Genomic DNA, 27,616 nt, shown 5'->3' with positions numbered 1-27,616 from the left:
TTCACCTTTCCCCGACCACCGTATAGAAGTAGAATTGTTTACTTCTATACGGTGCCCCGACGATTTATCAGATCTTAAAAAGTAACTCTCGGAGAGGAACGGCCAACTTCAATATTCAGTTTGAAAATTATAATATCGATTGGAAAATGTATGATCACTGTGTACTTTGCAATCATTTAGCAATTGACTCAAACGTTTATCCAGAAATAACATTGTTGATTAACGATAACACTTCTAAAATACATATGAAATTATGAAACAACAAAAATTAATTGACGCTCCAGGGCGACTTCATTGATTCCAGTGGCGCATTTGCTTTTTCATCTGCAGGAAAACCCGGAAAAACCACTGTCAAAAATTTTGGTTAGCACCGGCTAGGAAGTAGTTATTTTTGGAACATAATTCAGAATAGTGAGAAGTGAGAGTGAGGTTATAGTTTGACCTTTCCGTTTTTGAAGGTTATTCGGCATAAGAAGAATTAATTGATCAAATACCTTTGGAAAACTGAGCAAATTGAGGTGTTGACGACAATTGAAACAGGTCTGTTTAACATTGAATTACTGAATTAAAGATGTAACTATATAGTAAACATACTTACCAAGTTTCAGTTGAAGTAGGCTTTTTTTAAAATTCTATTAATTGTTAAAAAGTTCCTGTCCAAAAAGTCAAAATGATTGACAAAAAAATGATTTGTAGGGTAATGTTGATCTATACAATCTCCTCGTCGTTTAAAAACAGGCTTAGTGCTAATTTTTTTCTCCTAGCTAATAATGTGTTAAAACGGGAACTGTCTGTAAAAGTTGCATTCATTCCACTCAATTTACAACCTCTTTGAATAATTATATAATTTTAGTGCAAAATGGGCCGTAAATTTGTTGTTGGAGGAAATTGGAAAATGAATGGAAACAAAGCGCAAATCTCAGATATTTTAAAGTTCCTTGAGGCCGGTCCTCTCAATCCTGAAACTGAAGTAATTGTTGGAGTACCAGCTATTTACCTAGATTATGTAAAATCTAATGCTCCTGCGAATGTCCAAGTTGCTGCCCAGAATTGCTACAAGGCTGACAAGGGTGCCTTTACAGGTAAATGATTATTTGACACAATAATTTTTTTGAGAAATGAAGCTACTTATGGCCATTTATGAAATTTGGGATCATGTAAAAGTAAAATTTTTCCCTTGGAAGTATTTTTGTTTGCTGAGACTAACTTTAAGAGATATGACATTTCAAAGGTCTATTCTGCAGATCTGAATATAATCCTTTTCACTTGAATATACTTTCAAACATCAAAAATAGACATTTTCTCATCATATTTTATGGGTTTGGTTCTTTCTTTAACAACATGCAGACGGTAATCCTTTATTGTCATACTAATCGTACTAAATATATTAGGTGAGATAGTAATATTTTCCAAAATTCCATCCTTATATGTGAACACACATTTTAAATTTGAATATCTTTGATATATGAAGAAAACCATTTCATGGGCTACAGTTAATCATTGAATCACTGCAGAAGTAGTAAGATGAACAAAGAAAATAGTTGCTGTCTCATTGAACTCAACAATAATTAAATGCTGTGCAAACTGAAGAAGACTGAAATGTGACTAGAATCTCCCTATATTAATATTTCAAGTTTGTCAAATAGTTGTAACACTACTATAATTAATAATAATAATTTAATAAATCATATTATTTCAATTAAATTCCTAGAATCATATATAAATGAACAACTATTATTGAGGAAACATTCAAAAAAAGTATCACTACTTATAGGTATTCTATTCAAAATCAGGAATAATATTTCAGTATAATATACTTGCAACAGTGTTTGTTATCTCATTTCTATTTGGCGATCAGGCAGTGAATCCACAATAAAATAACGTTTATTTATAAGTCAAATATACGTGCAGAAAATTAAGAAATCTCTTGTTTTGAGTATTAATACATTACCAGTAAATAATTCAAAATGTGGATTTTTTTTATTCTGAAATCCTGATCCGTGCAATTTCATTAAGTAAAATACTTTATTGAATAATAGTTATTGCATATATTTTATCGAAAAATTTATTGTATTTTTGCATTTCAAAAAGTGCGTGAGAAACTATAGATATATCTATTTTGCCATCAAAATTAGAGAATTATGGAATAACCGATATGATGTTGCTATGGTTCAGAAGTTATTTACTCAACAGATTTCAATGTACTAAAATAAACAACGTCCTATCAAACCAAAAAGCAATTGATACCGGGGTCCCCCAGGGGAGTGTACTTGGCCCTGTTTTATTCATACTTTATTTGAATGACATACATTTTATTAGTGAATGTGAATTTATCAACCTCTTTGCAGATGATACTCTCATTGCAGCAAGCGACTCTGATATTCATAATGCGGTACGCAAAATTAATTTGACTCTTGAAAATGTGGCAAAGTTTTTGAACATAAACAAACTCAAACTGAATACCACTAAAACGAAAGCTATGATATTGACAACGCAATATAAATATAACTTAGTTGATATCAACTCCATTAATATTGAGATCTTCAGCAAAACTATTGAAATTGTGGAAGAATTCAAATACCTGGGCTTCATCGTTGATAACACTTCGAACTTAAAAAACCACTTTCAGTATATGTGTAATAAAATTTCTAAAAAAATGTTTTTCTTTACTAGAATTAGCAGACAACTAACATTCCAGTCTAATTTGACTGTTTATAAAACAATAATCCTACCACACTTTGATTACTGATATCATTACTAGACGGTAATTCTGTCTCTACTCTACAAAAATTACAAAACAGGGGAATGCGCTTGTTATTATTAAATATACTCCTATATTATCAATGATTAATATTCTTAATTGGACAACAATAAAAAATAGTTTACAATATTTTTCTATGATATTCATATTTAAAATACTCAATGCAAAAGCACCACATTACTTCAATGAGTTCATTACATATAACCATCAGATACACAAATATGATACAAGAGGAAGAGATGGCTTGGTTGTCCCACAAACTAACCTTGCAAGAACAATGAATTCTATATTTCACAGGACTCTTGGACTATAACAAGCTTCCTAATGAAATTAAAGTAACACCCTCCAACTCTTCAAACCCTCCTTATCTCAATATCTACGGGCACAATATTATTCCAATGGAAAATGTTCCTCCTGACGAAAATCAAGTAGTTTTCATAAAAGAGCTCTAAAACAATGCATTTTAAACTTATCATTACAACCTTTTTCTTAAAAAGATATTTAAATACTTAAAAAAGAGGAATGAAATATAGCTAATAAAGGACAATGAATCTGTTACCTGTGTGAGACAAACAAAGATGACATATTTCAGAGGCGTGCTGTTCTGGTTACTTATGTTCCGAGACATTCTGTGACATATGACATTTTGTGCACCTAACCTATCTTCCTCTATATAAATAAATAACAAAATAACTGTTGTTTATGTGGCTTGTGGAGGTAGTACTGAACTGTTTTTTTTGTGGCTTGTGGAGGTGGTACTGAACTATAATTTATATTTTGCCTTAATTGTTGATTTATAAAGATAATTTTCCTTTTTTAAAGTAGAATATCTAGGTAGGTATAAATTATTTCAACATGATATAGGCGCTGTTGCCAATATGTGAATTAGAAGAAAAGAAATCCCTTAAAAAATTAAAACCCAACATTTGAATACTTTTGGAAGTGAAATAGAAAAACTCATGAATTAAACTCAACTTTATTTTGTTCAAACTTGCATTTGTTTTAATAACCCAAATTGAGGACATTCCCCATTGAGTTGTTCATTATTCTTCTCTCTATCAATTTCTTCATCATTTACTACTGCTTCGTTTTACACACTATATTCTACTATATAAGTCTTATATATTTCAGTTTATGTATTTTGTTTAATACTAACTGATATATTGAATAATAGATTTCAAATTCAATTTTAGACAAAAATTGATAATAAGTAATGAATAAAATATTAAATAAAAAATATAATTCAAAAATGTATTTTGTAATGAATCAAGTTTAGGTGAAGGATTATATGATTTTTTTTAATATCTGATTTAATCTGAACAATTTTCCTTTTGTTTCACCATATAAATCTCTTATTTTGTTCAATATTTAATTATATCCTTGAATTGCTGATTAACAGAAAAACAGTTTTTTTTTACACAATTCATATATTTAATTTGTAATCAACAGATAAGCTGAACTCCATTATGTTCGAATTTTTATTTGAACAAAATACTTGTTTGGTTGTTGGTGTATTATATTTTCTCATGTTGTACATTATGATCTAAAGAATAAATGTTATTGTATTTTTCGTATTTTTGAATGAAAAATTCTTCCATAGGTGAAATTTCTCCAGCTATGCTGAAAGACATCAAAGTTAATTGGGTTATTCTGGGACATTCTGAGCGAAGACAACTTTTCAAAGAAACAGATGAGTTGATTGCAGAAAAGGTAGCCTTTGCTCTAGAAAGTGGACTAAAGGTGATTGCGTGTATTGGCGAAACTCTAGAGGAACGTGAGGCTGGTAAAACTGAAGAAGTTGTTTTTAGACAAATAAAAGCCATAGCTGATAAAATTAAAGATTGGTGAGATTATTAAAATTTATTTTTCAATAATAAAAAGTTCTAATAATTTCAATAAATTTTTTATTTGCAATTAATTGTGACAGAATCAGGTGAAAACATAGAAAGTATAGTTAAAATGAACAGAGAATATAGCAGTAGCTTTCAATCTCAAAGAAACTTTATTTTGTGTGATTTTTATATTTAAAATAACAAAGAAATTCAACCTAGTCAATTTAAGAAATTAACAGTGAAATTTACCAATATGACACAAGAACAGACATAGGCTTTTTCATGTCCAGGACAAACTAAAGGTCAGCAATGAATAGTCTAATGTATTTGCTTGAGAAAAGATGTTTCTGATATTCATCATTTCATATTAATGTCTTATTTATACTCCTTGGGAATTAATGCAGCTGAAAACTGCTACTGATAGTCCTTGACACCATCCAAGAAGGAATAGTTGCTAAGCTGATCCTATAGTATGATGGGTACATTCGAAAGCCGTCGAATGAATTTGACCGCAAAACCATTGCAAGGCCCTCAAACTTCAATGAAACAACCAGGTCATTTCATGTCAAATCAACAGTTTACTCAAATTTTTCAAACAGATTTTTATATAATAATCAACACAGGGGGGAGGAGTTTAAAAAGGAACTATGAAAATTCATAGAAGTTAGTAGTCTACTATATGGACATTAGTGTGCAAAGTTTCAAAATGAGAAAGCAATGGGTTCTTAGTAAGAACTTCTAAAAATTAATTAAAACTTTTAATTTTTTCCCAACCTAAATATTCAAAACACTTTAATCAAAATCTGAGATAGAAATGTTAATAGGTGCCTTGATTTGACATGGAATGACCCTCTCCGCAAGTCACATAAAATGGAGAAATGATTTTGAATTGTCACTGTACTGCTTTCATTTTTGAAAATTTGATATCAAAATGTATATTATTGTAACTTGTAACTTGAACATACACATTATCATGTGTAGATTAATATAACTTCAAGGCATAACAATTCTGCTAGTTGTATTAATTCATTTTTTGGTTGTCGAATTGAATTTCAATATGATTTGGTACACAATCAAGTTACTGGAAAAAGCAAATGCAACATTCTCTCTTTATCAATTATGTTTGACTTTGTGTGAGATTATAAAACTCAAGAAACCAATTGAAAAATCAAATTTCTTTTTTCTGTTTACATGTTTCATTTCATATTTTTTTGTTTGTTTAAGGTCTAATGTTGTGATTGCATATGAACCAGTGTGGGCTATTGGAACAGGAAAAACTGCCACTCCACAACAAGCTCAAGATGTACACAAATCTCTTAGAGAATATATCAGCCAAAATATCAGTCCTGAAGTTGCACAAAGCATCAGAATTCAATATGGTGGCTCAGTCACTGGAGCAAATTGTAAAGAACTTGGAACACAGTCGGATATTGACGGTTTCTTAGTTGGTGGTGCTTCTCTAAAACCTGAATTTGTCAATATTGTAAATGCAAAGTGATTTAATTTTTAGTGCAGGAAAACTATTGAAATATATATACATAAACTTGAACACTGATGTTAGTAGGAAATTGCTTGTACTTTTGTTGTGGAAAATTAATTTTTAGATTATTTTTTGAAAGAAAGTCGATATAAATAATTTTTTAATGCTGTAAAAGTATTACATTAAATACATCAACATCTGATACAATTCCATTTTTAATAGTCAACTAGCCTACTACCTCTATCACTTTCCTTCTCTCTCTCGCTTCGCCAATTTTCTCTATAGCCTCTTCTTGGAGAAGATGAATGACAATCTTTTCTATCTCTCCTAGTTTCCCTGGAATTTCGTCGATTTCTGAAATTATCTTTTTCTGAATCTCTATATTCTCTGCTCCTCTGTTCTTTACTATCCCTGCGATCTTTGTTACTTCTACTGTCTTTTCCATCTGGGTACTCTTTCTTGTCTCTGTTGTCTCGAAATGAATTGTGTTTTCTTGAATCGTCTTTGTCTTGGCTTGTACTACGAGACTTTGTTTTTTCTTTTTCAGAATTTTTGCTTTTGTTGCTTGAATCAGAATCTGAACTAGAACTTCTGCTATCATTAGCATGCCTTATTTCCCTTTGCCTTGAAAATTGAAAGTCTTGGTTAAATTCGTCAGACAGTTTAGGGTAGAGATAATTTCCAAAAGCATTGATTGAATGGAACTGGAAATCCATATCAAAACTTAATGAAATTTATTCTGATTTTCACTATAGAAGGTGAAACCTCCACACGATACTCACTATAAGATAGTTTCCTCAAGCAAAATTTGATCAACTACTTTTAGATTGAAACATTTTATATTCTAAAAACATTAATTACTATGATCTAAGGTCTGATCAGAAAATTCTAATCTAAGATTCACCTACCTAAAAAGAGAGACAGAAATCTTTCTCAACTAGTAAAAGTCCGTAAAGTCAGGTAAATAAGTTAATGAATATAACATATTAATTAGTCTAGGGCGATAATGCTTGATTAATAAGTAGAAACATTCAACTTGATCATTCATTAAATATCGGGAATTTTTGTACTTATTGGTTTCCATATTTTTCAGAAGGTTATTCTAAGGCGAAAACTTTTGATTGTCTGGCAGAAACATATCAAGTAACGGAGCTATTCAACTCGATTTGCTAGTTCATACTTCCCAGAAGTAGGTACCTACCTGGAAAGTAGGGAGTGTAAACAATAAGCACAAGAATTCGCGATATCTAATGAATGATCAAGTTGAGTTGAATAGCTCCCCCTTAAAATGTTCTACTTGTATTTACCTGCTTAACTAGTTAGGGAATGATTGTATCTGCTCTTTTCAGGTAGTTAAATCTAGATTAGAATTGATTTCCTTATCAGACCAAAGATCATAGTAATGTTTTTAGAAATTTGTTTCAGTTTGAAAGTATTTAATTAAATCTTGTTTGAGGAAGCTACTGTTAGTAAAACACGTGTTGCAGTTTTGTCGACCGTTTAGTGAAAATCAAAATTAATTTCAAAAGCATCATATTGAAACCTTAAAGCTTCAATCATGAATCTTAGTAGTTCTTTTTACAGACGCTTATGAAAATTTGATTGAAATGGGGATATTAGCAATATTGCTGGTTATATTAATGAAAAATACAGACCAGAATCGATATCAATAATTGTTAATGATTAGTAGCCAATAAATATTAGAAATCTCGAAATTAACCGGAGCCCTCTTTTGTTTCTCATTTTAATAAAAATTAAACATTATTGTATTGTAAGAGTTTATATTGACTATTTTATTTATTGAAGGCTATGAAAAAAAAACCAAACCCTTTTTGAATGTATTCAAGGATAACCTGAATGAAGGCATTAAACTAACTCTGGGTTGGTATGGTTTTAGGAAAAATAACTTTAATCATCTATCTAAAACATTTTCCCAACACCAGAACAAAATTACGGTCTTTCGACGCGCGTTTCACTAACCAAGTTAGCGTCCTCAAAAGATCATTATGACAGTCACATTGATTTCCTGAGGACTCTAACTTGGTTAGAGAAACTCGCGTCGAGAGACCGTAATTTTTGTTCTGATGAAGGGAAAGTGTTTTCAGTAAATAGAATATCAATATTTTGACCATGTTTCTTGACGAATGTCGGTCACCAGTACAGACTTTTGTTGTCTAAAACGTCTTAGCAGATTTAAAATGTTTGAAAGAAAAAATAAAGTTGAAAGGAATGTAATATCAAAAATACTAAAAATAACCACACCAAAATATTCGGATATTGTTGAAAATGAGAAATACATTGGAAAAATCGAAATGTCATGTCCTTTTTTATCATATTATTTCAATTGTTGATTTCATTTTTTATTTTTTGCATATATTTGACATTTCACTTATTGTTTAACCCACTTATCCATTTTCATGTCAAGTCAAGTCAAGAATGAGCCTTCATGTAACAGATCATTACAATTAATGTCAGCTAATATAATTTTGAATGAAGTAATATTTTTTTGGTTCTATGAAAAGAAAGGGTGCTAAGATTCCCAATATCAAGAATATCCGAAAAATCATATTCTCCAACTGTGAGATCAGATTTAAAGGCAACAGTCTGAGTCAAGGCCGTAGCCAGGGGGGGATCAAGGGAGATTGAGGATGTGAGGATTTTGTGAGGAATACTAAATAAGGGCGCGAAAATGTGAGTATTACGGTAGCTCAACGTAAGTAATTTTGACATCTTACATTGGTAACACTGCTTATGCCGTTTCTGCGGAATATATAAGAGCCCTGTCGAGCACGCAGGCGCAGTTCTGTCTAATTCTGACGTTAGCTGTCAAACTGACATACATAATATTTTTCGCTGCGATAATTTCGAAGTTTTTTCCACAAATACGACTATTTCTGGTGGATGATCAGCCATTCACCAGTAGTTACATATCTCCTATTAGTGAGTGCGTTGGTTGTAGTGCGCAAGGACCCTCCAGACTTCTGGTGAGTGTGTTCAAACTATCACTTTCTGGAACTGTTCATCGCCTACCCTTGGGATATCAAAGGGTGTGAGTTTTTAGACAGCAGTATGGAGGAACTGCTTGACAGCCTGATGGCCAGAGACAGGGGTGGTGAAGTAATTACCTTCATGGGCTTATTGCTTGATCGCCAGGGCCTGAGTCCATCAAAACTGCTAAGGGGCAGCTCCGTGGTGGCAGTTCGGGAGCCCTCTACCAGGGGCCAAGGAGCTTCTCGAGCGTCAGTCATGGAATGTATCCTCCAGAGATACTCCCGTCGGCACCACCCTCTCTGCTCAGTCTGAGACCAACAACGACGACAATACGATCAAGCCTCAAGAACCGGCCAACAAAAAGCATCGCCTTCCAGAAGAGTTTCCTCCTCTTCCATCCAAACCAGTCGCTCCAGTAAACAAAAATACCGGCAACAAGCCCAAAAAAGTGGCTAAAAAGATGTCAAAGCTCCGGGACGAAGCCAAGAACAACACTTCAGAGTCAGAACTCTCAACAACAGAGTCTTTCGTCGAAGGTGACCATGAAATGTTGGTTGACGACAATAGGTCTGAAAAATCGATTTCGACCATACAGGGTGGCCCAAAACAGCCATCCCAAAATTTGAATCAGGTTGAAAACCCCAACGATCAGGGAACTAGCTTCCCTCTCCTTCCGCGTCCTGAGGTGCCCCAAAGCACCAGAAAAACACGCGTTCCCCCAATTGTCGTTCGCCAGAAGGACAAGTGGGTTCAATTCACAAAGCTGGCTGCCTTCCATAGGGTGAACTTTACCAAGGCAGTAAACATGGCCGAGGACTACAGGAGTATGTCCAAACTATTGGTGAGGGAAAACATTCCCCACCACACGTATACCTTACCTGAAGACAGGCAAATCAGAGCCGTCTTCCGAGGAGTCCCGGAACATTTGGAGACCGCTGACATCGAGGACGCCTTGGTTGAAAAAGGTTTCCAACCATCATCCGTCACCAGGATGATGCGAGGAAATCGACCGCTCCCCCTGGTTTTGGTTCAAGTGAACCCGTCCGTCGAAGGTTAGTGACATCTGTTCCGCTCTGGAGCAGATTAAGAAACTCTTCATTCAGTTCACCGTACTCGAAAAGATGTTTACGGTGAACACCAACGTGCTAACTGGAACCTGTTAATGGCTAGACAACCAAAATTGCCTAGATCTCTTAAAGTTGTATTTTGGAATACCAACAGTATTTCAAACAAGAAATTAGATTTTGAGAATTTTCTAATTTAACAAAACATCGATGTTGCACTGGTGCACCCACCTGCAAAATGAACCTTTTGGTATTCCAAACTACCGTTTTTACCACAGAGAACGCGTTGGACGTGTTGGAGGAGGAGTTGGCATTTTTGTCAAACGTAATCTTCCTCACGTACAATTCGGCATTGACTCGGATCAGTTACACGACAAATAACCCGACAATTGCTGCTGGTGACTTCAACGCCAAGCACAATCTGTGGAGCAGACTCGCCAAAGCGAACGGCCGAGCGCTCCATGCGCATGCTGACAGGCATGAGTATCGAGTGATGGGTCCAGATGAGCCCACGTTCTACCGTGGGGATTTAAGGCCTGACGTGCTTGATATCGCACGGCTCAGGAACGTTTCCATGTCCTGCGAAGTGTACACTTTGTCGGAACTTGACTCAGATCATAATCCAGTCATCCTGATGCACGGATTGGGAAGCCTTCAAGCTCACCTAGTGGAGACACGTACAGACCGTGAGGCGCTTCAAACTCGCAACGGTCTCGACGCGGCAGTGGCAGATTTCGAATTGTCTGTGAACAACGCTTTCCGCGCAGCCACAACCAGGACAGAGTGTCCTCTGCGGAGCTACAATGAGTTTCCTCCCTGGATAAAGAACCTTATCCGGGAGAGAAATCGACTCAGACGAGTTTATCAGCGGACTCTCTACCCTGGAGACAAGGCTGCGGCCAGCAGGATGGCCAACCAAGTTAAACAGGCCATCACTGACTATAGAAACGAGAGGTGGAGCGAGTGTTTGAAATCGCTCGAACCTGGGGATGGCGAGCTCTGGCGAGTGCCTCAGCTCTGGAGTGCCTCAGGGAGCGGTGCTGTCTCCACTACTGTACAGCCTTTACATGAGCGACCTTCCGAGGTTAGATCACGTGAAGGTTTTCCTTTACGCCGATGATACGGCTCTCCTCGCTTCTTCCATGGGTCGGGCGTTGGGGGGTCGTCTACATGCAACGCGCATTGGACGATCTCGAACGCTGGTACCTTGACTGGAAGATTCGAGTGAATCCAGAAAAAACTCAGGCGATAGACTTGGGGAGACGTTAAGTTTCTCCAGATACAATGATCACGATTTCAGGCAGGGAGATCGAATGGCAAACCCGAATCAAGTACCTAGGTTTTTGGGTAGACCGCCGACTCACCTGGACAAATCACACTGATTAAATCAAGAACAATGTGCAGATGAGGATAGCTAAACTCTATCCGCTGGTCAATAGAAATTCAAAACTCAATCTTAATAGTAAGATTTTACTATACAACATGATGTTCAAGCCTGTCATCATGTATGCTTCAGGTGCTTGGGTCAAAACTTGATGCTGATAGTGAAGCCAGTGAAGGTTTTACTGAAAATCAGTGTTCAAGTGATTTCGACAGCGATATTGCTACAAGTAGTTCTAGTACTTCTGGTGCCGTTTCTAGGACTGTGGATAATGTTTCTCATCATTTTTTAGATGTGGGATACTATATGGGATCAAACATAAAAATTGATGAAGATTTGAAGTACAGATTGTTGAAATATCCTTAGATGCCAGAAAAGACATTCAAGTTTCCCGTAAGTGACGATAAAAGAAAGCTAAAATTTCAAATTCAATGGATTGAACGCTTCTCGTGGTTGGTTTACACGAGTACAGGGCAACAAGGTGCTTTATGCAAATACTGTGTATTATTTGCCAGATATTGTGCAGGAAAAGGCTCTCATCAGCAATTGAAATCCTTAGTTACTAAGCCACTCACTAAATGGAGTGAGTCACATCCAGAAGCCCTATACGTCCATTACAGCTCACATTCATTGAATTTAGCTCTGGCTCATTCTTGCCAAGTTCAGCCTATTCGAAATACTTTTGGAATTATAAAATCCGTTGGAAATTTCATCAAGTCCTCGGCAAAACGAAACAAGTGCTTGAAAGAGAATGTTGAAAAAACTTCCCCGAAACACAATGGAAAAACCTTACAGCAATGTGCGAGACCCGTTGGATTGATTACTCAGACTCTGAGTAATCTATTTTGCACAGTTTCAATATTATTTATATGTTCTTTATGATGAGGAGACCAGGCTGGTGACACGTACTCTAAAACATATTTTATAAATTATCTTCATAAATTAGCGTTTTATATTTTATATTTTATAAAAATTGAACATTTTATTAATACAACGATAAAAATAAAATAAAAACAACAATAAAAAAATAATTTTATAATATTGATAATGAATCGACTATTTTCCAAAGAAGGAGTGGAGTGTCAGCAAAGCTATTTTTCAACTTAACTACAACACGATCCTAACAATAGTATCACTTACGCAATATCGCAAATTCAATAGTTTGAAAATAAATCAGGGTATTAGAAACAAATACAAATAATGATCCCATCAGCAGAATGCATTATATAAATAAAGAGTAGTAATTGATATTGACAACCATGAGAAGCGAATGCTTTTTGCGAGTATTGACATTATTATATGCTCAAAATGTTTTGAAGTTTGTCAGCTGAATATTATGTTTTTTTGAATTTCAATATTACACAAGTGATTTTCAGTAAATGATTTTCTGTTTTAATTCTAATCTTAGTCATTCCGATTCTTCAATTTTTGAGCTAATGTCATCATATTTTCTTATGCCATAAGAAAAGCGACGACACGAATTTTGAATCGTCTGCAGTCGAACTGAATTGATTTGTGTGATTGCAGGACCGTAAATACAGTCACAGTAATACAGTTTTGATTAAATAACCAGAACTGAACGAGTCTTTTGGTTTTCTGTTATTTTTTCTAATCCTAAAGCAATTACGAAGATCAGTGAATGTATAAGGAACACCACACTTTTCTTCAATTACTTACACAATATTTTGAATATCTTGTAGCGTCAGCTTTTTGATAGTAACATTGTCTTCGTTAAGAGACAATTCAAAACTCTGTAGTAAGACAAAAATGGCTTTAATAATTCCCGGGTAATTTGCAGCAGAGCGAAATATTTAATTTATCATTTCCTGAATGTTACCTCAGCGTGTCAAGTACTAATTGTTGATGGACATTGTTCATATACTGGAAAGTTTTCATTGTGATTAAGAAAAAGTTTTCAATACCATTTCACTGGTCAGCATTGAACACCTCCAATTCCGCACTATACAATTTTTTTAACTTAAATACACAATTCAAATTCTTTTTATTTTTTTGTTTCAAGTAACTCATACAAATATTTTGATTAGGTTATTATTATTAATCATTCCAATTTTTTAATCTTTCTTATTTTTCAATCATATTTTAATTTTATGTTTTTCATAGATTTGAAATATTTTCAGAAAAGAGAAATCCGAACCTGTGATTTTCACAATGGAATCTTGGTATCTGGTTACTGATTGGGATAGGGTTTTATTGATGACCAATGAAAGCTTAACAGTATTACGATAATATATACAATGATTGCAGGTGATATCATATCTCATCAAAGTATAAAAGTAAATTTCAATATCACGTTCAAGTGCTCCACCCTCCTGAGGAAGTTTGAAGAATTATCTTTATAACATCTGAATTCAGATTATTTATCAATGAAATGCTTTGATATAACTATATATATATATATATATATATATATATATATATATATATATATATATTATGTTTCACATTATAAATAATATCATTCTTACCTTCGACGTAACTTTATTGCCATTTCACGCAATTCATCCTCTCTTGTTTGTTGTTCCTGTTTTTCTCTCTCTGTTTTGAGCTGTTCAGCAATTTTATCTGCCTTGACTAAAAAAAGTAGCAATTGTCAAATATCACAAAATTGAGGAGCGATTTCTTGAAAAATGATGCATGAAACTTACACTGTTTATTCAATAAAGCTTGTCGTTTCCTTTTAAGGCGTTCTATGACTGTCAAACGTGAATTTTTCTGAAAATCATGAATTTAAAATGTTTTCGACTCAAACAACAATTTGATATTCATACTTCGAAAAATACAACCCTTTACCTCAAATACCATTCAAAACAAATTAGGATTAACTAAAAAAATAATATGGAAAACAATTTTATTTGGTTCTTACTGACTTTGATTGCGGAGCCTGAACTATTACCATGCCCACTCTTTGATTCACTGCTAACCCTAGAAAAAAACAGCAGATGTATTTTATGAATGAAGTTTAGCATATGTGATGGAATTGGTCGATACTTGATGAAAATCTATAACGTATTCAAGAAACATATCATTGTGAGATTTCCACTAAACAGTTTTACAAAAATACAACATGTATTTCGCTATACAATAGTTTCTTAAAGCGTGTCTATACTGAAAGTATAGAGTATAGACAAGTCTGAAGAAGCTTTCGTATAGCATTTTTGTAAAACTGTTGAGTAAAAATCTCACAATGAAGTGTTTTTTGAAGAAGTCCGTGTCTGCATCAAAAATATTGTTATACAAACAATTGCCTACTGCTCATGATGTATTCAAACAACACTTTACTATGAGATTTTCTCTCAACAGTTTTACAAAAACACAACATGTGTTTCGCCATACAATGGCTTCTTTGGGCGTGTCTTTACAGTTATGGATTTTCATCAAGTATCGGCCAATTTCATCATATAGTACTTATAATATTTTCCCACGTTGGGTTTATAAAAATGATCATATTTAAAGCGTTTTCCTATTAAGATGGTATTCCGCTACGAGAAGCAACCCTCAAAGTTGAAAAAAAGTATTTCCGCTTCCTTTGAGTATCAGGTGCTATAGAGCCTAACCTACAGTTGAAATTGCGGAATGAGTTATTATATTTATTGTTCATTTTAAAATTTTCTAAAGAAAAGACTGATAATCATAAGACTGATAATCATTTTGGTAGAAATAATTGTTTTTAAGAAATCGATATTTAATTTAGAATGTGGATAGAATAGAATTTACCATATGGAAAACTTTCTCATAATTTGTTTCTAAGAATGTATTCTTCATAAAAATAAATAAGGAACGACCAAAAATGTATATTTCATCCAAAAATAAAGTACCCTTATTTTCTGAAACATCAATTTAAAACTGGAGTCATCTCCATTGAGAAACATTTTTTTGCAGAAGATACTATCTCTAATACTGATAGTAACTGTAAAATATTTTTTCTACGCCTGTTTATTCAAAGTTTAAGAATTTGTTACATTTATTGAATAATTGTTGGTTTGAGCGGTGAATTGGCGCCGTAGTAATGCATTCGACTCACCTTCCAAAGGCTGTGAGTTCAATCCCAACCTAGACAAGAAATTTTTTTGTTGAAGTTGGGATGATTCTGCTATGTCACATGGCCGACAGACTGCAAAGAGCCATGATGATCTCTGAGTGGCTCGAGGAGTTAATAACATTGCCTACCCAGAACATAGGACTAATGACCAAGCAATCAATGCTGTTGACACCCAAGAAAAACCATTGGTTTTTGTGAAGGAAACAAAACTTTGAAATGAAGTAACAGTATGTATGAGTCATGTGAATTAGAAATGCTCATAATATATTTCGATAAACTCTAGTTTCAATGTTTTCAAAAAATCTGAAGAAGTAAGATCTGGCGATTTGGTTTGCTAGGGATCTCTCAATTCATTTTCATAAACATATCGTTTTAAAACTTCTGGGTGCCATGACATGAGACTTCATCCAGCTGAAACCTGAGAAGATCTTTTTCGTTACTTGAAAAATTGAATTGATATAATATTATTCTAACTCAAATGACAAACATAAAATGTAAAAATATTTCATTTGTCAATTCATATTGTCCCAAAATAAATAAGGATCAATTGAATCGTTTTCAACAGCAGCACACCAAATGCTATATCAATTAGCAATGATTTGGGCATGGCCCAACGAAAATGATATGGTACAATAAATAAAATGTACAAAATTTATAAATAAGTAAGCCAAGAATCATATGAGCTGATATGACTTGTGTGCTGGTAACTTATTGTTGTGATAACAGTCCTGGCAGAAAGAATTTCTCTAGATCAATTCACAGAAATGAATAACGCTTCAAGAATTTCTCCCGGTATTATAGATGATCAACGAGGATGGAAAAAGTAAATTCTAAACATGAATTCATCCTGGATAGTGGTGATAACCTAACATTATGACAGCTTTGATTTTACAGTTCTGTACAGTTGTTTATAAACAATAAATAGAGGTCATACGTTAACGATTTAATTTCACATAATTTAAGATAATGGTACTCATTTCAAAAAGTTCCACAATTTTGAGTAATGGAGTACCTATCTACAAAAAAAAAACATTGTTCCTAGTGTAGATAGCACCAGTTGCAAATATGAGTATAGCTTGTATCTACAAAAAAAGTCAGTGAAAATTTTCGATATATGAAAAAATAAGGGTACTTCAACTCCTGGATAGAATTTATAGTTTTTAACCTTACTGGTAAACGATGAAAAAATATGCAATTTGATTATTGCACTTAGAAAATGGTACAACTTTCATGAACAAAAATTCTTTTGGGAAATTCATGAAAAAAATGATCATAATATTTTGGAAACTATTTAAGTTACGATCTTTGGCATTTAGGTGCGGATCTGCAAATATTAAAATGCAAGCAAATAAATATAGTCAATATAACCATAGCCAAATTGGCTGAAAGAGACCTTATATTGATGAAGGTCGACTCAACAACAGATTCAATACAATATTGTAGATAAAGTGTGTTATGAGCATTCAAAAGTAAACAAAAAAGGTGAATTCTCCTGTCACAGTGTTAGTTGCCATAGTCCTTGGAAACAGCCTGACCGATTTTCATGAAATTTTATATGTATATTCGGTAGGTCTGAGAATAGGTTTCAATCTATTTTTCATACCCCTAAGTTATAAGAGTGTTTCACTATAAAACATTAAAAAAATTTTTTTAATGTTTTGTCTTTATTATTTTATGATGTGGCATTAAAAAATACAAACTGATCTCAATTTTTACTCTTCCATCAGTAACCCCTATTTTCAATAGTCATTTTAGAAATTCAATCGTTTTTAATGCTGATCTTAGATTAGTAACTCCCGCCAGGTGCCTACCGGTGTCACTTCTCACTCAATAAACAGAACGGAGTAGGAATGAGAACGAAGTCAGTCTTTTGTCTCCCTCACACAATAAGTCTTCTCTCACTCCCTACACAGTTTTTGGCCACTATTATTGTTTATCTATCGAGCATAGATACAGTCTGCGATGCCATCGAAGCTGTGATTTATCCAACAGGGTACAGAGTTTTTGAACTCATTGAATTGGATTTTCCAGGCACGCCGCCGCATAATTTACAACTGAAGGTTGGATCGCCCTGTAATTTGAATCCACCATGGCTGTGCAACAGCACGCGATTAGTCATTAAAAAAATTAAAGAAAAACGTCGAAGCCAGCATTTTTAATTGCAAGTTCTGAGGTGAAAATATATAATAATTTATCGAATGTTACAAAACAACATTTGCCTAGTCAGTTAGCATTTCTTTACAAAGCTGTTACTTATTTCAAGAATACTACATCCACAAACATTTCTTCATAAGGGATTGAAAGTGTGATCTGTTCCAATAGATTATCATTTATATAATGATGAAAATTATTTTTCTATCTTCATATTTTAACAATGTTTGTTTATTGATTATATTATCAAATGTTTTCCTTTCTTGAAAGGTTTTGTCCTTCATTTGAAATTGATAAGTTTCAAGTAAAAATATCTACTGGATAAGTTTAAGTGAAAGTATGTACTGAATAAATTCTTGAGAGAATTTTTCAGTTTTTAATAACCTCCAAAGTCATACTTACGGATTAGAGGCCGGTTTCATCTCAACGTCACTTTTATCATCCGAATCACTGATTTCTGAAGAACTTTGATCACTCTTCTTTCTACCGTAATATCTCGGTATAACTTTCACTGATTCTGATACGTTTGGCAAATCTTTTTCAGGAGATTCTTTTGGTATCGGCAGGACAGTATCTTTGTTTTGTTGTTCAGAATGTGACCTTGATCGACTTCTACTTGAAGCTGAAGAAGAGGAAGATGTTGAGTGACGTCTCCTAAAAGACTTTCCTATGTTTCTTGGTAGAGATCTTCCAGTCCTAATAAATTAGAAATAAGGTATTAACTTCGATAAATTAATTTTCTAAATTTCAACTCTATAATATAATTCCAAAATAGTAGGCATTAAATTTTCAGAAATGACTGACATTTTTGCCTTAATCTGTCTCTTGCAGTGGAGTACGGAAATTATACTAAATGGATGAGAAAAAATTAATTTCAAGTGTATTGCTAGTAATCAAAAACTATATTCACAAATAATAATTGAATTATATTAATCATATAAAAAAAATACAGTGTGTCCACGGATGAAGTTGCTAAGAGGATAGAATCAGAAAGAATCAATGCAGGTCCATTAATGATGTCACAGTGAAAGACTCTGGATAGAATGAGAGCTTCACAGTTTTAGTTGGGGAGTCAAAATATCAGTTCTGGTACAGATGTCGTAAAAAGTAGTTGGAGCCTTGACATAGAGTACTAACATGTTTATTAAATCTAAGGTCCGAGTCTAACCACAGACCAAGATTTTTACATTCGTTAATTACATGAATTTTATCACATCCAATTCAGACATCAATTTTGTTTATTAATTCAGCCCTTTTACATTTAGTATCTACGAGGGTTGCCTTTTATATTTCGGGATTAGACAACAAAAACAAATATTAATAATCAAAAATCACTTTATTGTTTTTCAAAATATTCCCCATGAAGATCTATACACTTTTGCATGCGTTTGAATCAATTGTCGAAGCACTTTTGCCACTCTGAGGTATCTCCAAAACATATATTCTGAATGCAGGATGCTTCTTCAGGTGTCAAAAAACGTTGACCTTTCAGTTTGTTTTTTACGTGCGGGAATAAAAGAAGTCATTCGGTGCCAAGTCAGGACTATACGGCGGATGACTCATCAAATCGATGTTTGGGTGCTCAAAAATGCAGTTGTTTGAGTCGATGTATGAGAGCTTGCATTGTCGTGGTGAAGAGTGATCCATCTTTGACGGTTGGTTTTCCTTATGTCTTGGAAGACAACTGACAAAATAATGGTTGTGTACCACTCAGAATTGACTGTTCTGCGTTGTTCTAGTGGTAGTGGTTCCAGTTTTTCCGAAAAAACAGGCGACCATTTGCGTGGAAGTGCTTCGTGCGCTAACAACTTTTGTTGGATTTTTGGTTCATCTTGAAACACCCACAAATTTTGTGGGATCCAAAGCGAACAAATTTGCAGTCAAATGTTTATGCAATATTGAGTGTATGCTGGTCCCACTAATGCCTAAGGTTGTCTCAATCTCACGATAGGTCACATGACGATCTTTCAATATCAGTTTGCGCACGGCATCAATGGTTTTCGGAACAACTTATTTTGGACGACCTTCACGAAATTCGTCTTGGAGTGAACTACGACCATGATTGAATTCACCATACCATCGATAAACACTGGTCCTTCATCGCCAAAAATTAAGTTCATTCATGCACTGTTGCTGAGTTAATCTACGTCGAAAGTTGTAAAAAATAATCGCATGAAAATGTTCATGATTTAATTCCATTTTTGGGCAGAGATAAATCTTTTAAGTTACTGTAAAAAACACAAATAGCGCGCGTATGTCAAAACCTTCTGAGTATGTATAAGCTCAAAAATGTCCAACTTTACGATAGAGCTGTCAGTTGCCAGATTGCAACACTAGGGTTGACAAATCCCGAAACATAAAAGGCAACCCTCGTATCAGTAACAGCTGGGATTTTTTTCAGAGTTCAGTTTTAAGTTGTGCGAGATTTAAAAACTCGAAAAACTGTCAACATCTTCATTAATAATTGCAACAGCATCATGCCAGTTGTTCTTTGAAAAACTATAGGGTGTTATCTGTTTCAATAAAATAAGAGACATAAACATATATATATATATATATATATATATATATATATATATATATATATATATATATATATATATATATTACAATGTAGGTTTTCACGGATGGTAGAATATGATGTGTTGTTTTTCCGGGTGTTCATCCGTTGTGTACTATTCAATAGTCGACGTTTCGCCATCATCTCAGATGGCATTATCAAGACGAGTTACTGCTTCGCTTCGAGAGGTGTAACTGATGTCAGGTTCTTCTTGTGGTGTTTTTATATGGTTTCGCTTGCGTAAGTTGTATGGATTTGTTACCTGTTTTTCTACCTGAGGGTTGTTGATGGCTTTTGGTAGTTCTCCTACCTGTTTTTCTACCTGAGGGTTGTTAATGGCTTCTGGCGGTTCTCCTACCTGCGATGGTTCATTATCAATTTGTGGTTGTCTTTGGTGGTTGTTTTTAATTATTGTTTTCCAAATCCTTGGGATGTTTAGTGAGTCATAGTACACAACGGATGAACACCCGGGAAAACATCACATCATATATATATATATATATATGTATATATATATATATATATATATATATATATATATATATATATATATATATATATATATATATATATATATATATATATTGTAGTTAGTTTTTATTAATGAAACAACAATAAAAATAAAATAAAAACAACAATGGAAATTAATTGGCGCTCTGGGGCGACTTCATTGATTCCAGAGGCGCATTTGTTGAGGATCTTGATCTTCAATGCATCTGGCGATGCATTGAATTTATTGGAGCCTCTGGAGACACCCTACATTTTGTTTTATAAGAGAGAGGACATTGTTAGAGATATAATAGATGTGAATCTAAACATTTGATTCAATAATAAATTGGGGAATTTTCTTCTTGAAGAAGTATTTTATAATGTTGAAGAATTTTATATTTCTTGATACCTTAGTATCATGAAACTGACTAATATATGTATGATTTTTTTTGTTTTGTTTCGCGACTATGCACTATCTTAACAATTTATTTGAAGATTACCATTTCTTTGAAAAATCTGAAAAGTTTTATTCATGTGTGTATGCATGATGTCTTGTATAATCTTTGATTGATGAATAAATTATATTATTATCATTACTGAAAATATTTTAGCAACATCATTTTCTGTATTCAGTTGGGTGAATGTTTTCTGACTGTCTGAAACAGTCCAGACAACGAATAAAAGCAGGCCTTTGGATGAATACTTTGTGCAAATTTTCAATTTTCTTTTAGAAGAAAAACTCATATATTTATGAATTTGTAGGATGAAATAATAAGAAAACAAAATCAAATCATTATCTACATCGATTTCTCTTACTCTGTTGTTTCCAAGATTATATTCAGGTACAGTAAGTGGATACTTCAAATGAGCATCACTTTTTAATTAATTCCATCAAAAATTCCGAAATGTATTAAGTGCAATTCAAATTTTTCATTGAAATGCAGATTCACCTGTCTCTAGATCTACTTCTGCTTTTTCTGGATCTACTTCTTGAACTTGATTTGCTTCGGCTTCTATTCGACCTAGTTCTACTTCTGTTTCGCCTAATTTTTGATCTACTTCTGCTTCTTCTGGTCCTAGATCTACTTCTACTTTTCCTATTTCTAGACCAGCTTCTGCTTCTCTTAGACCTTGACAAACTCCTACGAGCTCTGGACCTGCTTCTACTCCTTCTTTTGCTTGAACTCCTTCTAGATTTTGACCTACTTCTACTTTTTCTAGTAGTGGATCTACTGTTCAAAGATTTTGATTTACTTCTACTAACTGATCTAGATCTCTTCCTTTTTGAACCATATGATCGTTCTCTGCTTCTGGATTTATTCTTGTTTTCTAAGTGAGATGATCTCTCATTCATCTGGATTTTGGTTTTTGGCTTACCGTACTTAACTTTGTCTGCATATGTTTCTTTACTACTCGAAGGAACATCTTCGTCATCTGAAATATTTCAATTGATGTTTGTCATAACATTTATATCAATAATTTCGTGTCTCAGTATATCTTATAGAATTGGAAACTTGAATATGTTCATTTAATCGATTTGCAAGATAATAAAATAACATTCCAATGAAGATCACATTGTACCAAATGCATATCTGAGAGAAAAATAATACCTCCAAAAGAAGTGATGTATGTGATTTTTCCAGAATTCTCAGGGGATGGAGATCTGGAATGTGATTTTGATTTGCTGTCACGAAAGTTAGGTAGAGTTGGGGAAGCTTTAGCAGCATAACTTGGAGGACTGATAACCCTATTTGCAAGTCTTTTTTCCCTGTGATACCTACAAATATGAAATATATAAAAGAAAATCATCATTAACAATCGAAAATATTGTTCAAATGCAATTGTTCAGCAAACAATATTCCTATCAAAAATTGAAATGAAATGAATTTGTATATTATGCAATAAATTATACCGTCTTTCTCTCCTAGATTTTCTTCCAGAAAATAAAGCCTTCTCCTGTTCTTCTTCCCTAGCTAATCGCACAGCTTCTGCCTCCTCTAAATCATTAGTTAAGAAAGAATAAAAATCATTAGAACTCATCCCGTAGTTGCGACCATGCTTATTCATTTCATGAGCTTGTGCAGGCTCCATTTTTGAAACATTAATTGCAAGATCCACATCAAGGTCACTATCAGAATTGTTTTCGTCAGATTCTTCTTCATCAGGGTTTGCAGGGACAGTGGTTCCTGAAACATATTTTAATATACATTCCAAATATATTCCTCTTTCACCATATTAATATTTCAACCTTTTATTGATATTTCAACTTGTACAGGTGATGAAAAATTATACATTACACAATTTTTTATTTGAAATAAAGATATAGTTCGCTGAATCTGGCAATCTTCACCAATAAAACAACTTGAACATCTTTTTCTGTTTAACGAAAAGTGAACTCAGGTCAAGAATTTTAAATGAACCCTGTATATTTTTCTAAGCCATTTGTCAGAACATATCGGTTCCAGTAAATTACATGTACTACCACATAAGCTACAAACATAGAATTAATTGTGGAAGTCACATTTCAAAGGAAAAAAGCTGGCGTTCCTTGTCTTTTTGATAGCCATATGAAGTGTATAGCTGTGTAACACGGTAACAACAATATCACACAAAGACGCCTCTGTGTAAATTTCTAGACGTCCAGGAAGTCATGGGGCTGAAATACTTTTTTTTCCCTATATTTTCACCTTATTTTTGGAAAAAATCATATCTCAGACATTTTTCAATCAAGTCAAAATCGGATATGAACACTTGGCGAAAAAAAAAATTGAAAAAATAAACTTTTTTATCATTCATTACTGTGAGTTTTTTCAGATTTTTCAAAGTAGAGGCATCTTCATAAGAAAAAGAAAACTAAATTTTTTAGTGTTTTCATCAATTTTCTTCGCTGGAATATCGAAAAATTCAAGATGAAAACAATCTTGAGAAAATTCAGAAAACATATTTCTTATCGACTATTTTTATAGATTTTTCAGATTTTTTGTTCAATACACCGCGGTGAAAAACGGTGAAAAAAATTGAGAACATCATTTTTCATCCCTTGAATGCTTCAAAATCCAAAATGAGCAGTTGATTGAGAAAATTGAACCAATCAATCAGTTATTTCTGTGAATTTTTGTTATTTTTTTATTCTAGGTATCTTGGTGTATCACAGGCAATCCTCGTTCAGCAGAATGCCCAAACGTAGCCAGAATTTCCCCCTATCAGAACAACATTTGAAATAATATAAATAAAAAATTGAATCAAGAAGGGTAGGTTCCTCCAAATCCTTGATCTGGGACAGCCCTTACCGCAGTCCAAAGGATGGCATCACAGAAAATTACTTCATTACCATTGCTAATCTCAATGATGCTCAAATCCTAAAATCGGATTTGGAACAAGATGGAAAGATGGTGATGTATTCATCCTAGATCGAGGTTTTCGTAATGTCAATAATTTGGAACTAGGATAACTTCACAGTTCTCATGGCAAGCATTGAAGGTGAAAGAAGTCAACCAACTGCAGCCAAATCAAATACCTCTTGGGAAGTAACCGTGGTTTGCCATGCATGATGTTAGTGGCCAGAAATATAAGTCACTTCACCATCAGTTAGATAATAAGTTGGAAGTGAAATAGTAAGTTTTCTCCAAAATTCGAGTGACGATTACATTGTCATCTTTTGGTTTTTGAAAATTTCGAATCTGTTGCAAAATGTCTGTGATACAATTTTGAAAGGTAAATATATAAGAAAAACCATTTAGGGGGTAAACAAGTCTTTTTGTCTACATCTTCATAAAAAAATGCCCTGTTTCAATTTAAACAAGTCTTTTTCGATCATGGGCAATAATAGATTGTGTACCCCCAGTTGTGATATTTGGGGTCAGTTTTTACCGTTTTACTCTTTGACAACATTGCTTTCATTTCTAGTGAATCATTTTACTGTTTGGAGTATAGAACTATCACAAATCTTAGTGATGATTCTCAATTCTCAAAGTATTTAATTTTTATTTTATTGACTTCTCATTCAGCTATTTACTTGCTATTCTTGAACTATAATATATACTATTTCATTTTTGCTAAGTTTTCAATCTGTTTTACTGCATATGTTCATCTACAAACACTTAGGTACAGAAATTTTAGTGTTTTTTTATTTTCATTTATTTGCTGAGTAAGTTTGAGATTACTTTTTGTGAACCAGTTATTTACTTCACTTGAGAAATAACTTGCTAATTGAGCTAAATCTAATAGATTAGAACCAGTATATTACCTTAGTGAACACCAATTTTTTTTTTCATCTGATTCAACTGTTTTTCCAACAGTGTTACGATCTTCGTTCGGGTATGAAGGCCGTCGTGGTTTGGAACTGTATCCTAACGTTTCGCCAGCACGAGTGGCTGGCTTCTTCAGAGGTCTATTCATCCTGATGGTTCACCGATGACTAGTGATTTCTAGTTCATAAGCTGTTGACACAGGTAGCCCACCTTTCTAGTTGGTGCGTTGTTTTTGGCCGAAGTGTTATTACCTGTTACATTGCGTTGCACTGCTGCCACTTTAGCATCTTTGCCCGAAGTGTTATTACCTGTTATATTGCGATGCACTGCTGCCACCTTAGCATCTTTTAGTATGGGATTCCAAATCCGGTTAAGCGTTATCGCCTCCTCTTTTCTATTGTAGTTTTCTGTATGTTTATGGATTTCTAAGACTTCCCGTACAAGCCGACTGTGATATCCTTGATCGGGTGCAAGTAGTTTCACATCTTGAAACAGTATTTAATGATCTCCTTCACTAAACGCCTGTTCCGCTACTGCCGATTTTTCTATTTGACCTAATCTTACAGTTTCTCCAATGTTCAGTCAGCCTTGTACCCATGGATCTTTTGGTGGTACCGATATAAACTTTTCCGCAGGTGCATGGTATACGGTATACCCCCGCAGCTGATAGTGGATCTCTTTTGTCTTTTGCATATCTTAGGCTTTGCTGTATTGTCCTGGTGGGCTTGAACACTGGTTTTATGTTAATGCTTCCTTAGAATTTTTCCGATTCTATCTGTAACCTTAGGGATGTACGGTAGAAACACATGTGCAACCATTTCACTTTCCTCCCTTGGGTCATGGTTCGAACGTGCATGCAGATATCTGTCGGTGTGTGTCGGTTTTTGGCACACTTTATGTGTCAGTCTTGTGCCACGCCTTTCGACGAGTACATCTAGAAAAGCTATTTGTTGTTTCTGTTCCGTCTCCATGGTGAACTTGATGCTAGGGTGTTGAGCATTTATGTGATCTAGAAATAGGTTCAGTCTGTCCCTCCCATGTCTCCAGATAACGAAGGTGTCATCCACGTATCGTAGCCAAATGGTTGGTTTGAAATCAAAAGCGTTGATTGCCTTCTTCTCAATTTCTCCATGAAGAAGTTGGCTATCACTGGGCTGACTGGACTTATCATCGCTACGTTAGGATACAGTTCCAAACCACAATGGTGTTCAAACCCTAACGAAGATCGTAACACTGAAAATCTTGGCTGCAAAAGCATTAACCAATTTACCTGTTTTTCCATCAATTATAATTCTTACTTTTGGTTGTCAATTTGTTAGGTATGATGTGTTAGGTATGATGCAAATGCAATTCTAGAAGTTTTTAAGTAGATATCTACGATTGATATAGTCACACACTTTAGATAAATCTAAGAAAATGCCAAAAAATATTTGGCTATTCTCAAATGTATTTAGATTTTTTTTGGCAAATTAAAAAATGGTGGTTTCTCCTTTATCCTAGATATATTCATGATGAATGTTATTAATTATTAAACAATTATTAAGGAAATCCATTAAACGGCTGCACACTGTCTTTTATAACAATTTAGTCTGAAATTTTCGAACAACCTATAATAACTTTTATGTGTACAGGAGGAATAAGTGAAATTTGAAGTTTTCCTGAAAATATACCAAATTTGAATGAAATATTCATTATATAACAAAAACACTAGTCAACTTTTACAGCAATTCAACTGATAGAATTTATTTGAAAATGATACTCCTTCAACTAGACTAAATTAATCCATTCCTCATTTTACCTGTCCCGTCTTCGTAATTAAATCCAATGGCAGCTCCGCCTGTTCTTGATTCTTTCCTTGTTTTCATCTCAGTATACCCATACTGCTCCTCAAGATGTAACTGTTTGAGAAACTTTTCCTCAGTCAAACCCAGGAATGAATTCTGAGCAATAATTCTGTATCTTTCGTAATTGATTTGTCTATCTTCTTGGGTAAGTTCTTCTTCATCTTGCTTTCCGACAGGAGAAATATAATCCAAGTGAGCCCTAACATCAAATCGATCGATAAGGATATCTGATTGACCCTGCCAAGGCATCATCACAGCACTGTCCGCAGCTGCAGCAACACTGGGATCAAGATGAATTTTACATCTCCTTCCATGTACCTGCAGGAACTGTGTGGGATCTGCTTTCTAAAACATAAGTATTAGCAATCTTCACAACCTCTTTCACTATGTCCATTTTGTTTTTCTGATTTTTCCATTGCCCCAATAACAAAAAACTACATAATAACCTACAATTCTTTCATAGAAATCTCGTCGCCTTTCAGCTCTTCTCCTATAATCAACGAGCATTCCACGAATCTTCCTTTCCTGCCTCCTAGCTTCGTGCCACATAATACTCATAGGGGCAATTCTTTTATTTATAATCAACCAAAATCAACCAAAATCAATCATAAAAAATTTGTTCAACAAGTAATTTTTTTCTTGGAAAGATCCGACATCCAAAACCGATTCTCCACAAAACGGTCAAATTTATTCAGTGCAAATTCAGGGTCACACTGATCACTACTTACACTATTTTTATATTTCTTTCATTTG

General features: G+C 33.9%; 2 protein-coding genes across 3 annotated transcripts; one reads left to right on the top strand and one right to left on the bottom strand.

Annotated features, from left to right (window-relative positions):
* Positions 1 to 382: 382 nt before the first annotated feature.
* On the top strand, positions 383 to 6,280 carry Tpi (Triose phosphate isomerase). 2 transcript variants are annotated; one of them, XM_023160250.2, is made up of 4 exons: positions 383 to 540; positions 854 to 1,082; positions 4,362 to 4,605; positions 5,818 to 6,280. In XM_023160250.2, the coding sequence occupies exons 2-4, from the start codon at positions 860 to 862 to the stop codon at positions 6,089 to 6,091; spliced, it is 741 nt and encodes a 246-aa protein (XP_023016018.2). In that variant the 5' UTR covers positions 383 to 540; positions 854 to 859; the 3' UTR covers positions 6,092 to 6,280. The 2 variants fall into 2 exon arrangements, with proteins under 2 accessions (XP_023016018.2, XP_023016019.2); XM_023160251.2 differs by lacking the exon at positions 383 to 540 and adding an exon at positions 591 to 613.
* LOC111505444 (uncharacterized) lies at positions 6,221 to 27,616 on the bottom strand. Its single transcript, XM_023160247.2, has 10 exons — positions 27,314 to 27,616; positions 26,818 to 27,208; positions 22,682 to 22,955; positions 22,380 to 22,546; positions 21,720 to 22,203; positions 18,123 to 18,416; positions 14,398 to 14,452; positions 14,176 to 14,242; positions 13,996 to 14,101; positions 6,221 to 6,697 (listed from the first exon to the last, which is right to left on the bottom strand). The coding sequence occupies exons 1-10, from the start codon at positions 27,419 to 27,421 to the stop codon at positions 6,289 to 6,291; spliced, it is 2,355 nt and encodes a 784-aa protein (XP_023016015.2). The 5' UTR covers positions 27,422 to 27,616; the 3' UTR covers positions 6,221 to 6,288.

The sequence above is a fragment of the Leptinotarsa decemlineata genome, unplaced genomic scaffold (genome assembly GCF_025532065.1).
Source record: "Leptinotarsa decemlineata unplaced genomic scaffold, Ldec_3_MD MMD2_tig00026328_RagTag_RagTag, whole genome shotgun sequence".
Lineage (NCBI taxonomy): Eukaryota > Metazoa > Arthropoda > Insecta > Coleoptera > Chrysomelidae > Leptinotarsa > Leptinotarsa decemlineata.
This window is presented reverse-complemented; position numbering and strand designations above follow the sequence as displayed.